Source organism: Gossypium arboreum, chromosome 10, assembly GCF_025698485.1.
Source record: "Gossypium arboreum isolate Shixiya-1 chromosome 10, ASM2569848v2, whole genome shotgun sequence".
Lineage (NCBI taxonomy): Eukaryota > Viridiplantae > Streptophyta > Magnoliopsida > Malvales > Malvaceae > Gossypium > Gossypium arboreum.
In genome coordinates this window covers 119,402,867-119,417,056 of record NC_069079.1, presented here as the reverse complement: position 1 = coordinate 119,417,056, position 14,190 = coordinate 119,402,867, and the positions used below count along the sequence as shown (strand labels likewise).

The window sequence follows — 14,190 nt, the reverse complement described above, 5'->3', positions numbered from 1 at the left end:
AAAGAGTGGCAAAAATATTAAACTTCAATAACATTAGTGACTAAATAAAAAATTTATCGAGTTGGATAACCAAAACAAAAATCCACTAATAATTGGGTGAGTACTAGTATAATTTACCCATTTTAAAGTACTATGAAGGCTCTTATATTAAGAGGTAAATAGCATTTTGCCCCATCTATTAAAAATAGACAAATTAGTCATTGTAAATTAGATTAAAGAGCAAACTAATTTTTCTGATACAAATTCTATTAATTTCTACCCTTAAAGTTGTCCTACATATCAACATAAGGTGTATTTATCGTGCCACTACCTTGTTTTTTCATCAATCATGATGACTTTTAACAGAATAAATAAAAATTTTAATAGAAAAAAAATCAATTTTCACGACTATTTTACTAAAAAAGGCTGATTTCCAACTTTATTTACAGAGATGGACAACTTAAAACTTTATTTACTGGTGTAGGGCCCAAAATTTGCCCGGCCCAAGATACAGACCCAAATCACTAAAATTAAAAGGCCCGATTACAAGCCCAATGACCCAAATTTTTTCAAAAAATAGCAAACCCTAGGGTTCCATTTGCCAACGCCGCAACTCCCACGCTTCAACACCCACGAACGGATTCCTAGCTCCCACGTTGCACGATCATGCACTCTTCCTCCACGATTTCACAGCACCTGTGACTTGAGCAAAGAAATAGGCAGAAACTGTTTGTATTTTGGTTATAAAGCCTTCGTTTTTCATTGTAAAAGGGACGATTTTTGAATACAAAATATACACGAAAAAACAATAAGAGATCAGCCAAACGAATACATTTCAAAAGGTGGTTGTTCATCATTATTTTATTCTGTTTTTCCTTTTTTTCCATTTTCATTTAAGTCCACGAAATACAAACTAATATTTTATAAAAGGGAGAGACGTACCTTTCGATTTGCTAGCAAAAGGGGGAGAACTTCGGCCTTCCGATGGCTGTTTACGGCCGTGTATGAGGCGGCGAATGAAAGCTGGGTTTTAGCCCTTCGGCTGAGAAGTGAGGGAGAAGAGAGAATTTTAGGTTTTTTTAAAAAAAAACAAAAGGGTAAAATGTTTTTAAGGAAAAGGGGGTTTTGAAAAAATGTTTTGGGTTTTCTAAATCTTTAATGTTTTTTAAAATAAATAATAAATGTTATGTTTAATTTTAATGGCATTTGGGGAAGGGAAAGAGATAGCCTGCGTGTGGACAGGCTGGATCTACGCATGTTTCCCTTAAATGGGTAATTTTCGCTTCCAGTCCTTCCCATTCGCGCCAGTTTTAAATTGACCCCTATTTGCACCTTATTCATTTTATTAAATTTTTCCTGTAAATTACGCGTTGTTGTGATTTAGTCCGCGCCCAGGTGCTGAGTTTTGGAGATTTGGGTCATTTTCGTTTTCGGTCCTTGAGAATTTGTGCCCATTGAGTTGTGGTCCTTAGCTTTAATTTGTTGTTCTAGTTATTTGTTAATTATCCCTTTCAAGTTTGGTTTATTTCAATTGAGTTTTTCTATTATTTCAATATGTGTTTCTTTTATTTCAATATGATCAATTTAAATATCCTCATACATTTTCTTTATATTTACACATAATTTAGTTTTTTATATATATATATTATTGTGTTATATCATTTTTATAAATATTTTTTCCTCCTTTTACAATTTTTTTAATATATAAACTTTATTCTGTCATTTTATTATTTCAAATACTTTTTATATATTGATATTCTTATATACCAATTATTTATATTAAGTTTTTTATGTAAGTGGATATATGTATTATTTTGTATGTTATCTACTTCATATTATTTATTTTAAAAATCATTTGTATATTATTATAATATTTTTTCTTTTTTTTAAATTCTTATATTTATCAACTGTTTTAAAATTTTTGTATAGTTTGTATAGTAATGATTCCAAATTATCTTTCTTACTTATTATTTATTTTATTTTATATTAAAACTTGTTATATTTCATTTGTGTAATTTGTTTGGAACTTCCTCTAAATTGGTTTCTAATTCATTAGCTTTCGATTATTAACGTTTGTATTTATACAGTATATGATATGTTGCTATTGCATGTAACTTAGTTCTTTGTAATTTCCTTTTTATTATTCACATAATATTATGGTTGCATATATTTATTTCATGCTCAATTCAATGCTTGTACGATTGTTATTTTCATTGGACTTTAAAATTTCAAATGTTTTTTTTGCCTAATATCAAGCACTTTTTTACCTTTAAATAAACTAAAAAGTATATCTTGAGCCGGTTTATAATTGTTAATTTAGAAACTCCTCAAAACAAGGTAATATTTCGTGTTTGGAAATTCGAGAAATCGTTCCCTAACATGCTGGGTTTCTTTTTTTTCATTTGGCCAAATAACAGAATACCCTTTTAAGATTTCATTATGTGTTTATTACTGTTGTCTATGTTTTAATTTGTTTTTTTATTTATTTTCATATATTGTCCCTCATTTGTATAATTGAAATTTTTGTGAGTGTCACACTGTAATTGAAATTTTCAATTTGTTGATCCAAAATTTCCAATTTATTTTCAAATCAAATTGATGCGTTTTGAGCCGGCGTTATTAAATAAGAGAGATGTTTGATGTTGGGAAATTCGGGAAATCGTGCCCTAACGTGCTGGGTTTCGATTTTCTGTTTGTTCAAATAATTGAATATCCCTTTAAAATTTCGTTTGTGTTTTCTAAACTTCAAAACAAGGCAATGTTCTATATTTGGAAATTCGAAAAATCGTGCCCTAACGTGTTGGGTTTCAGTTTATCGTTGAACCAAATAACCGAATACCCTTTCTTTTTTAATTTTGTTGTGTGAGGTGATCTCAGTTTTTGAAGGCTTAGAATATCGTGTCCTAACGTGCTGGATGTGATATTTTATTCATTTCGAACGAATGAATCTTAAAATTTAACTCGGTTTGTTCGCATATTTTTAAAGGGATCATATTTCAATTTTTTTTCAAATTTTCAACCATAGGACATTAAATAGTCAATTGGTACCAATTTTAGGTGTTACGAGGGTGCTAATCCTTCCTCGTGCATAACTGACTCCCGAATCCTTTTCTTCGAATTTTGTAGACCTAAAATTATTGTTTTAATAAATCAAAATGTTTTTTTAAAATGATCAGTCTCAAGGTGATCCGATTACACCACAAAAAAGGTTGGTGGCGACTCCATACCTCGTTTTAAAGTTGATCCCTATTTTTCAAATTTAAAAATGGTTTCGACAGCTGGAATTGGCAAAAAAACCCAAAATGCGCCTATGTGGAAGCGTTTATAGGGAAAATTTCAGAAAAACGAACTGACGAGGAAGCGCTTTACCCCATATAAGCAAAAACGAACTGATGTAGGAGCTCTTTTGCCCGTGCTTGGATTAAATTTTCAAAAAAAATTATTTTTTTAAAACATTATAAAAATAGACCATTTTTTTTTTGAAAATTTACGAGAATAAGCTTTTATAAAGATCCAAGGTGGCAACACCATTTTTTTGGTGTTGCCAATTAATGTGGAAATAAAACTTACAAAATAGATCTTTATATAGACCCAAAGTCTCATTTTACTTGTTTTTTTAAGCAATGTGAGATATGAGATATATATATATAGACTCATGAATAGGCTTGCAACTTGTTCCTAGATAATATGTGATTCTTTCCTCTTTTAAGTAACAACATAAAATTAAAGGCTACACTATAGTTTATATTTTTTACTTATAGAGTTTAAATTTTTTACAAAAGTTAACATTTGTTACATTATAAATAAAATTTTAAACTCTATAAGTAAAAAATTATAAAATATAAATGAGTATGGTAAAATATTAAAAAATTACTAATAGTTTAGTGATCATTTTGTAAGTTTTTATAATTCGCTAGCCAAAAATCATAGTTAAGTGACTATTAATGTAATTTAATCTAGATATAAAAATATGAAAATAATTATTATATTTTATGTATATTATATATTTCTATAAAAAACTTATTTAACATAATTATATATTATTTTTAAATTGATTATCTATCTAGTCAAAATACATTCTCAAATAAATTTATTAGTATTCATTAGGTGATGAAAATTAAATTAAAATTAAGATTAAAAAATTAATGAGTATAGTAAAATATTTAAAAAGATATATCAATTTTTAAAATTACAAAAAAACTATTTGAGTACCAAATACTCATAATTTATTTATTAATCAAACATTCATAACATAAAATAAAATAAATAATAAAAATTTAAAAATATAGCTTCTAAATTGAAATAATAGAAAATTATTTTAAAAATAAAATTACATGGATATTAACTTCAAACATTTAAAATTAAATAGAAGATTACTATATGTACAAGTTTTATATGTATAATTTGTTCTTTTTTTAATAGTCTTTTGTATATGCTAACAATTCTAAAATATAAAAATTAAAAATCTAAAAGATAATTTTATAATATGAGAAAATATTAACAAAATATAAAAATAAAAATTGTTTTATAAAAATTATAAAATATAATATAAAATTTAATTATTAGTTAAAAGAGAAAGAAATTTAGGAGGAGTTGCAAACTTTATCAACACGCTTTTTTAAAATTAAAAATTAATTTACTAGTTTTTAGTAGAAATGCAAGATGGCTTTAAAACATATATATATATATATATATATTACTATTTGAGGATATGTATGGATATGTCAGTACTTCACTGAAATTTGTTTTCGTGAAATTAAAAAGACAAGTGTAGGAAAGCAATCTTTAAGCAAACGAACTGAGAAACTGCTCTTCGTCTTCCCCGCCGATCTCTCCAAATTCTATTTTCAAATCGAAGTCAACAATCAATTTTAAAGCCCTTTCCCCTCTCTTTCCTAACGAAAGGAGATGAAGCGAGTCTTCGGCGTCAAGAAAGACAAGGAACCGCCGCCTTCGATTCAAGATGCCTCCGATAGGGTTTCTCTCTTTCTCACTTTACTTTTCGCTCTGACTTCTTTAACATTTTCGTTTGATCTTTTGATTTCTTAGTATTAGGGTTTATGTGGTTCATTACTTAGTTTGATTTCAAATTTTTGCCTATTTTGTGAAATAATATGGGTGGGATGGAGTTTTCGTGATCAGATAAATAAAAGAGGGGACAATGTGGAGGAGAAGTTGAAGAAACTGGATGCTGAGCTTAGTAGGTACAAGGAACAGATAAAGAAGACAAGGCCTGGCCCTGCTCAAGAGGCCATTAAAGCTCGAGCCATGAGGGTTCTCAAGCAAAAACGAATGTACTTGCTTCTTTCCTACCAGATTTGCCTTAATTTTCTCGCAGTTATTACTTACTTCATTTCTGTCTAGTTTCTACATATGTACTAAGAAAATTCATGCTTGACGTTATTATATGATGTTGGATGGAGTCATTTAAGCCAGTTACACGTGTCTTTATGGAAGCTTTATGCTATATGATTTGTCCTATTCTTTTTGTTTAATCTTTTGCTTGATTGAAATTTGCAGCTTAGGTTGTATTTTTTTTTTTCATTTTTTGGTATTAAATATTTGGTTATTTGGTCAACTAACAACTGGTTTAGTGGAGAATGAGTCCGTATTGGTACCAGGTCCCAAGTTCAAACTTGGACAAATCTTCCCCCTTGTCCATTGATCAGAAAAAAAATTGGCTATTTGATTCTCATTTTTCGTGGTACCGTTGAGGGGGATATTTGTTTTATTATACCTAGTGTCATTTTTACATACTAATTCTTTAGTTTGAAAACTTACAATAGATACTGATTTCTTGAGTTTGAAAACTTGCAAAGTGAGTTGTGTGTCTATTTCAGTATATCTGATACTAATCGGTTTTGACAGGTATGAAGGGCAACGTGATATGCTTTACAATCAGACGTTCAACCTCGATCAAGTTGCTTTTGCTTCTGAGGGTCTTAAAGATGCTCAACAAACAGTATGTGGTAGCCTTCAATTTCATTGTTATAAATTCCATTCTGTATAACTGAATGTGGACTTGCTGTAAGTGATAAACTAGCATTTATATTTTCTAATATGATATTGTTATATGCTCTTTAATTGATAATTGCTCCTGTATATGCTTTTCAAGGAGCATAGGCAGTAGTTTGTACGTGATATTAAATGTTTATTCCATGCTTCCATGCTATGGTGGATTTATTGGGGCTGTGGTATATTTACAGTAAAACATTTGTGTTTCTTGGTAGCGCCCAAAGGGGCACAGTTCAGGACAATCCAGTCGGAGCTTTTTCAGTTCCCTTATTGGAATCGGCTGCCTACCTCATGAGAGGTAGGAGATATACCATTTGTTGCTGGGGAGAGGTTTCTTCATTGAATTTGTGCTTAATGATTAATCTATATCATGGTTCATGAATTCTTTCTGCTCATTGCAGCATCATCAAGCCGGAAGGATATGAATTCCTTTAAACATACTTGCAAAACTGTTTATGACTATGTCACCTTATGAATTTTTAATCATGTTTCTTGTCGGTGCCAGATGTCAGCCCTGAAATCTGCCAACAAGGAGCTGAAAGGAATGATGAAGACTGTTAACATTCAGGACATAGATGTCTGTACTCTCTTTATACACTCTGTCGGTTTCTGCTATAAAGAATTTATTTTCTGGTGACATTGATTCTTTTTATCTATAGAACTTGCAAGATGAAATGATGGACATGATGGATGTTAGTAATGAGATTCAAGAGACCTTGGGTAGAAGCTATAATGTTCCCGATTACATTGATGAGGAAGAACTCATGGGCGGTAATCTTTGAGCTTACCTAGAGTCACAATCATGTCCATTTTATTCAAGTTTTCTCATTACTTTTGCATGATTTGGGATTAGTATAGTGATTTGGTTTTACTCATAAGAATGGAGTGAGGCAATTTTAGAAATTGGCGTTGTTATCCTCATTATTAATACTATTATTTGATTTGCAAATAGTAACTTATACATCCTTGTATAATCAGTGGTGAAATAATAACTTATTTGTTTCCTTACCCTTTAAATTTTTATGCTGATCCATGTTGGATTGCAGAACTTGATGCTCTGGAAGCAGACATGGGAAGTGAAGCTGATGGCATCCCCTCTTATCTTCAACCTGATAAGGAGGAACCGGATTTGGACACTGAGTTCAATTTGCCTGCAGCACCCACAGGAAATACAACAGCCCAGGTAAATCTGTTACCCTGCAGTTTTAGTATAGGTTTGCAGTGTGCTTATAAATTGGGATATTTGTGCTGTTGTCCCATTTTTCTTCACTCTCTATGTTATACATATATTTTGTTCAAACCTGTCATTACTTTTCCCACTTTAGGGTTCAATTTAGCTGCCGTTTAACAATATGATAAAAAGTTTGTTTTCAAACGATATTAAGATTTGCTGTGCGTCTGAGCTCAAGATATCTGTTGTCAGTCCCCGTGTTTTCTGCATTTCCACCTATGACCATCTTTTTACTGAACTTTGTTTATAGCTGGCTTCTCATGATCTTATAATTTATTGGTAGTTATAATTTGTTTTTAGAGCCGCTGGTATCAGGAACTTGAGATTCAATTTTGCATTTATCTTTTTTATCTGTAGTTAATGTAACTTTGATGCTCAGCAGGGTGAGGATGAACATGGTTTGCCTACTGTTCCTCGAGCATCTCTCCGTAGTTAGATGGTTGGACTGCTACAATGTGTTACTGCATGCAATATAAATCAAGGTGAATGAGGCCTGCCCTTTTAAACATATTGTGCAGAATTAACTTCAATGGGTACTTCAATTGAATTGGCTCAATTATTGCATCCATTTGATGAAGTGTATCTTTGGTTGCCACTATCACACTGTATTATGGATATGATGGAACCACCTTACAATGGGTTTAGGTGTAGTAGGGGGTATGTAGGTTGACATAAGAAATATTCATGGGTCGTGTTTTGCTTATTAACATTTTATATGTCTGATTGAGAACTAATAGAGTTTGCAAAGTGGAGAAGGGAGTTTGCATTGCGTGATTGAGAAGTAAAAGGTTAGGGTTATCGAACTTGGATTGCCAAGGATGTATCCGCAATGGCATCATAGAGAAGTCTCCATTGTTGTATCTGCATCGGGTATTTATTTTTTATCTGAGGGAGATTAAATTGTTGTGATTTTATATTTCATTGAGGCCCATGCTCCATAACAATTAAAATTTAGAGTAAATTCACCCAACGCGTTTCTATTTCGGTCATTTGGATTTAAAAATCTATTTTAATCACTAGCGTTATTGAAATTGAATAATTTAGTCATTTATCCCTGTTAAGTCGCTAATGAAGGATTTTTATTTTTATTGGTACAATAATAAATTTATAAATGTTTTTAATTTTAGTATTGATTTTAAAAGTTAAAATTAAAAAATATATTTAAAACTTTATTTTTTGATAAAATTCATAAGATTTTATAAGTAAACAAATTTTTTTTCTAATACGAAATTTGTTTATTAAAATAATATTTTATTAAAATTTAGAGATTAACTAGAATAATTGAGGCAGAGATCTGTGTTTACCCTTAGCTTGAGAAACGAGACAATGAACTAAAGTGGGTTTGCATGTGACATCCCTAATCAGATATAGCAACCTCAAATTGGAAACCACGTCTGCCCACTAGTTCCCTGTTTTTGGTTGTTAGTTAGGCCAGAATTTTAAATGACTTTGACCTCTGATTTAAACTATTAAAAGAATCAATTAAATTATAATAGTTGTTATAGAACTAAATAGGATGTTGTAATAATAAATATGAGAGAGTAATAAGACACAAGGGATGATAATTTTTCTTTTAACATGCCCTCTATAAATTTTTAACCTATAAATATGAAAATTGAAACACCTCATAAATTCTATTAGAGTTGAGATGTCATCTATATAATTGTTGGGCTATGAGAGTTGAAAAGAGATTTATTTGTGAAATATTTATAATACCCTCTACAAAATGTCTCTTGTTATAATTTTATTAAGAATAATTATGGGATTAAGACTTAATGAAAAAAGAGAGTATACAATGTTGTATACTAATCTTTCAATGTAACCACCCTCTCTTAAAAGAAACATTAATTAAAGGAAAATAGTACAACAATGTTTTAGATTTTTCCTAATGTCAACATCACATTATATTTTTGAGTTGATGCATTCCATATTGTGTACTAATCTTTTAACATAACCATCCTTCAATTGAGTTATACATGTTGCCTTATCTTTGTATAAGAGAGTTGGCATCTTTTCCCGTAGAGGTAAACCACATAGCTTCTAAATATGTTGGGTCAACGACCTTAGCCAAACACACTTTAGGCTTGCCTCATACATTGCAACTACTTTTGCATGATTTGAAACGACAACTAATGTTTGTTTATTGAATGCCATGACATGATTGTACCCTTACAAGTAAATAAATATCCTGTTTAAGATCAACTTTTATATGGATTCGACAAATATTCAACATCAACATAGTCAAACTAATAGAAATTTTGAATAAGTTGAATAAAATAACTTACATTCCAATGGTTCCTCTAAGAAATCTAAATACATGCTTAATTTCATTCTAATATCTATGTGTTGGAGAAGAATTAAATTTTACTAACAAACTTGTAACGATGTTATATCAGGTCATATGTTGATTGCAAGATATATTAATGTCCCTAAAGGACTTAGATATGATACTTCATGATTTAAAAGCTTTTCATCATTCTCATAAGGAAAAAATGAGTCTTTATCCATATCTAGTGATTTTACAACTATCGGGGTACTCAATAAATATGTTTTATCCATGTAAAATTTCTTTAAAATCTTTTTTGTAAAAGGTAACTGATGGACATGAATTCCATCCTTTAAATGTTCGATCTATAGGACGTCATAGAACTTTGTTTTCTTAAAATCTTTCATCTCAAATTCTTTTTTTTTAATAATATATTGTATTTTGAAGCTCTATAAGATTTCAAATAATTTTTAAATCATCAACATAAACAATTATCACAAATTCAAATCCGCATATATTTTTTGAGGACTTCGTTCATAAATAGCAATTGCTAAGAGAAAATTCAATTTAAAATTCAAACAACTCACAAAAATGAAATAATTAAATATATTGTTATGCATTAAAAACATGAAATCGATATTCATTATAACGATTGTACCATATACATTTAAGTTGTTTTAATCAATATAAGGACTTCTTTAATTTGATTGAGCAATTTTCTCAATAATTTTATATTTTTTGGGATTTAAAATCTTTTAGGGAATTTTATATAAATTTCACTATATAATGAGCCATACAAATAGACTGTAATGACATCTGTTAAATAGATATTAAGTTTTTCACACACTATCAGACTAATCAGATATCTAAACGTTATTACATCTGCCACTGGTGTCTCTTCATAATCAATGTTGGGTTTCCTTGTGTACTGGCTCGCCATGAAACATTTCTCTGGTCAAACTCTTCACTCGACTATCTCAGACGCTTTGCTATATCGGCGAATTCATTCCTTACTTTTGATATTTCTTTCCTTACTTTTTCCCCCTTACATGGGGTGTTTGTCGACTTTAAATTGACATGGTTATTTTTCGGCTTCCCATTATGAACCCTTTTGGTATCCTTTTCAACTATCCATCCAAGAATTCTTAGGAGATACCTTTCTTGGCAGACTTATTCGTACCAATCCTTGGCAGACCCTTTCTAACCATAACTTAGTCCCGATGGACTCATTGACATTCCATGTTGTGTTGACTTACAATAGATTTCGCCCTTTTGGCAAACCCATAGTTTATCGTTCTGGCAACTATGCGAGTTCTGCCATATTACTTACTCGTTTCCTTCTTACAGAGTTATCCTTTCTACGGTATAGCTGCATTAGACTTTTTTCAAAGAGGAACAATCTTGATAGAAACACTGTCCCTTGGATAATATCCTTATCCTTTTCACGATATTTACTTCTTGGGTAAAACTACATTGAGCTTCCTTTAGTGGCTCTTCATTTCAGATCCTTGCTTGCGATCCTCAGATACTTCCTCTATTCATTTCCATGAACAGGTTAGCTCTCGCTTGTTCTATCTTCTTTTAATTCTCGTTGGGTCTTTACCCATACCTTATTGCCTTCCATCATTTTTGGCAGATTCCTCAATGTCCGCTCTCCATACTTATGCTTTTTTTGCCCCTTCCTCCACTTACATAGTTTCTCATACTTGGCGCACAGGCTCCTACTCCTCACTTGAGGTCTTGGCATACCTTCCGCATCTGTTTCATGGCAGACTCTAGGGCTGTCGTAGCTGAGTTATGGTCTAATAGCCTTTTTCCTCATTTTTTACGTCCCCTTCAACTTACCTTGTGTTTACTATCCAGGCGGATTTCATATTTGTTTCGTGTTTACTGTCCCGACGGACTTACTTTTTTCTGTGTTTACTATCCCGACAGACTTACTTTGTTGATGCCATAGTGTCTTTCATCTATGGTCTTATTCATCATATCTGGCTGTTATAACGTCTTTCATTTATGGTTTTACACTGTATACCTTATATCTTGTTGTCATGGCGTTTTTCATCCATGTCTTACGCCATATACCTTTACTGTGTACCATGCTACCATGACATCTTTTATTCATGGTCTTACACTATGTACCACATACCAGATTGCCATAGCATCTTTCATTTATGGTCTTACGTCATATAAAGTCGTCACGGTATTGTACTAAAGGATTAGTCAATACCGCCGTCGCGGTAAATATTATTCCAAAATTTTATTTCCCGAATCGTCTTCCCATTACTTTCTTTACACCACCTAACCTTGATGCTTGAACATCGTAGTGTTCCCTCTGCAAGGCTCGGAGCTTCACCCAAGGCGATAACTAATGGGTTCTCTCCCCATTCCCATCCTAACTTCATTTATTCTTTTAGGGTTTACCCACAATCATGCAATGCATGCACATATAATCATATTTTATGCTTATGCAAACACAACATGCTTAACAACATAGAACACACTAATAGGGTTGGAGTTTGAAATTCACCTGAATCCTTATCGTTTCCATAGCTTATTCCTTATCTTAAACACCAGAGCTTCCATTCTCCGGGCAGTAGCTTACAACCAAAAATCCATTGGTTAAACTTACGCTACATCTCAAAAGCTTAAGCTTCCATAAGCATGCAGAACCCTTAAAATAGTTATGATGTCCATAACTTAATACTATATACACAGAAGGGTTAATAACCTTACTCGCTTGTTGCTTTCCCTACTTTTTCAACTCCATTCTCACGAAGTCTACTCAATGCGGAACCTTCCATGACTACTCCTTTTTCGAGCTACCGAAAAAAATAAAGAACAAGAGAAATTGGGACAAGGTCGGGAATAAAAATTTTCCTTGGAAACTATCTCCCAACTATTTATAACCCTTCCCGTGCTACTTCCAACCTTATAAGAACTTTTTATTCTCAATCGTTATGTCTTCCATTGAGGAATCGACTGGTTCCATTCTAACCGAACCAGGTTTGATTCTCAACTTTATCCAATTCAGTTTCTAGCTTCCCCGTTTCTTCCAATAGAAGCAGTTAATTTGTGGTCTTTTTCAATTTAGTTCTCCAATTCGAGTTTACTGATACATCTCAACAACTCTTCACATGCCTTCCGAGTGAACGAACCATCATATCAAGCCACCATCCACATTTAACCCTCAATAGAAATAAAACATCTAAATTTATACTACTTACAAACTTTTTAATTAAATTGGTCTTACGAGTTAATTTATTGTTTGTGTATTGAAATAATTATAAAGGCCAAAATATTAAGAGTCTGTTTAGACATCACAAAGTAACTGAATGGAACTGTAATTGCTAGGGTAGTAATTACACTCTCTTGTAATTACAAAGAATTGTAATTCCCTAGACGTGTTTGGCTGATAGAGTATAATTACATTGTAATTCCCTATAACATGTTTGGTAGTACAAATTGTAATTACATTGTTACATAATTTATATTTTTAAAATATTAATTATTATAAAAATATTAGTATGATAAAAATAATTTCTAAACAAGTAATAAAGATTAAAATCAAATCGTCATATGCATAATGTTAGTCTAAAAAGTAGATGATAATACAATTACTAGTAAAAATAACAAGAAAATTAAACATCATATGCAATTTTATCTAATTATTAAGATCTCATTCTTTTATATACTCTTTGAAGTATATGGATCATCTCAATTCGATCTATGATTGAAGTTATAAAATATGCAACATGCTAGTACTATTCAACTTTTTTTATGCTATACAAAGGTGATGTGGTTAATATGAGAAATATTTTTTTAGAACAACAAATGTTTAGTTAACCACATTTCGAATTATTGAATGTGTCAAATTAAAGAGCTCATGAGTTGTCTATAGTGCTTGTGTTTGACTCTATTATCTCAAATGATATCATACCACACGATATAGTGTAAGAAAACCTTTTTTATATGATAATTACCATTGACCTTATAATATTTATGTTCGCAGTTCAAATAATTTGTAACTTTAATTATAAAACTTATATAGACTTAATCGGAGAAAGACTTAGGCTAGGTTATATCTATTTTTATAATATGTAAATTAAGTCAAAATAATATAATATTTATCCTTTATAAAAAAGGTTTTATAAATTGTTGAAACTTTCACAACACTCCATATAAATAATATAATTTTGTCATATTTTTATAAATAAGTTATTATAAAAAATTATAACATTTTTATGAATAAATAGATTATTTTATAATATATAGCATTGCACGTAAATAAATTATATCCATACTTGGTTATAAATTTTATAAATAAATATATTATAAAAATTTTTATAACATGTAAATTATTTTTTATAACAAATTATTTGGCTATAACTTTAGAAATTTTTAGCATTTAAATAATATAAATTTTTTATAATTTTATAAAATACACAAATTATTTTATTATATAATAATCCAAACACTTGTATGTATCATGCTTATAATATAATTTTATAATTTGAATAAAAATAAATTTTAAAATTAAATTTGGTGTAATTACCTATATAATTATTCTAACTTCACTTTCTCACTAAGAATTGAAAATTGTAATTGGGGGTACTCCAATTATACTCAATTCGATAGACCTACCAATTACAATAGTTACTCAAACATGCTATCCTTATTTAATTACAAATAATTACACACA

General features: G+C 30.5%; 1 protein-coding gene and 1 long non-coding RNA gene across 3 annotated transcripts; one reads left to right on the top strand and one right to left on the bottom strand.

Moving 5' to 3' along the window:
* Positions 1-357: 357 nt before the first annotated feature.
* On the bottom strand, positions 358-1,209 carry LOC108488473 (uncharacterized). The gene is made up of 2 exons (XR_001871768.2): positions 922-1,209; positions 358-705 (listed from the first exon to the last, which is right to left on the bottom strand). It is a non-coding gene; the product is annotated as an uncharacterized LOC108488473 (long non-coding RNA).
* A 3,452-nt stretch (positions 1,210-4,661) lies between these two features.
* On the top strand, positions 4,662-8,186 carry LOC108487033 (vacuolar protein sorting-associated protein 60.1-like). Of its 2 annotated transcripts, none has more exons than XM_017791240.2 (7): positions 4,662-4,956; positions 5,122-5,273; positions 5,848-5,941; positions 6,500-6,571; positions 6,654-6,765; positions 7,041-7,177; positions 7,608-8,186. In XM_017791240.2, the coding sequence occupies exons 1-7, from the start codon at positions 4,888-4,890 to the stop codon at positions 7,659-7,661; spliced, it is 690 nt and encodes a 229-aa protein (XP_017646729.1). In that variant the 5' UTR covers positions 4,662-4,887; the 3' UTR covers positions 7,662-8,186. The 2 variants fall into 2 exon arrangements, with proteins under 2 accessions (XP_017646729.1, XP_017646728.1); XM_017791239.2 differs by having other exon boundaries at positions 7,605-8,186.
* Positions 8,187-14,190: the final 6,004 nt, after the last annotated feature.

What these genes read in the sequence shown, in the direction of transcription:
- LOC108487033 (XM_017791239.2), top strand. Translation starts at nt 4,888, where the DNA reads ATGAAGCGAGTCTTCGGCGTCAAGAAAGACAAGGAACCGCCGCCTTCG. An exon ending in TTCAAGATGCCTCCGATAGG is followed by an intron (nt 4,957 to 5,121) that starts GTTTCTCTCTTT and finishes TTTCGTGATCAG; the next exon opens with ATAAATAAAAGAGGGGACAA. An exon ending in TTAACATTCAGGACATAGAT is followed by an intron (nt 6,572 to 6,653) that starts GTCTGTACTCTC and finishes TTTTATCTATAG; the next exon opens with AACTTGCAAGATGAAATGAT.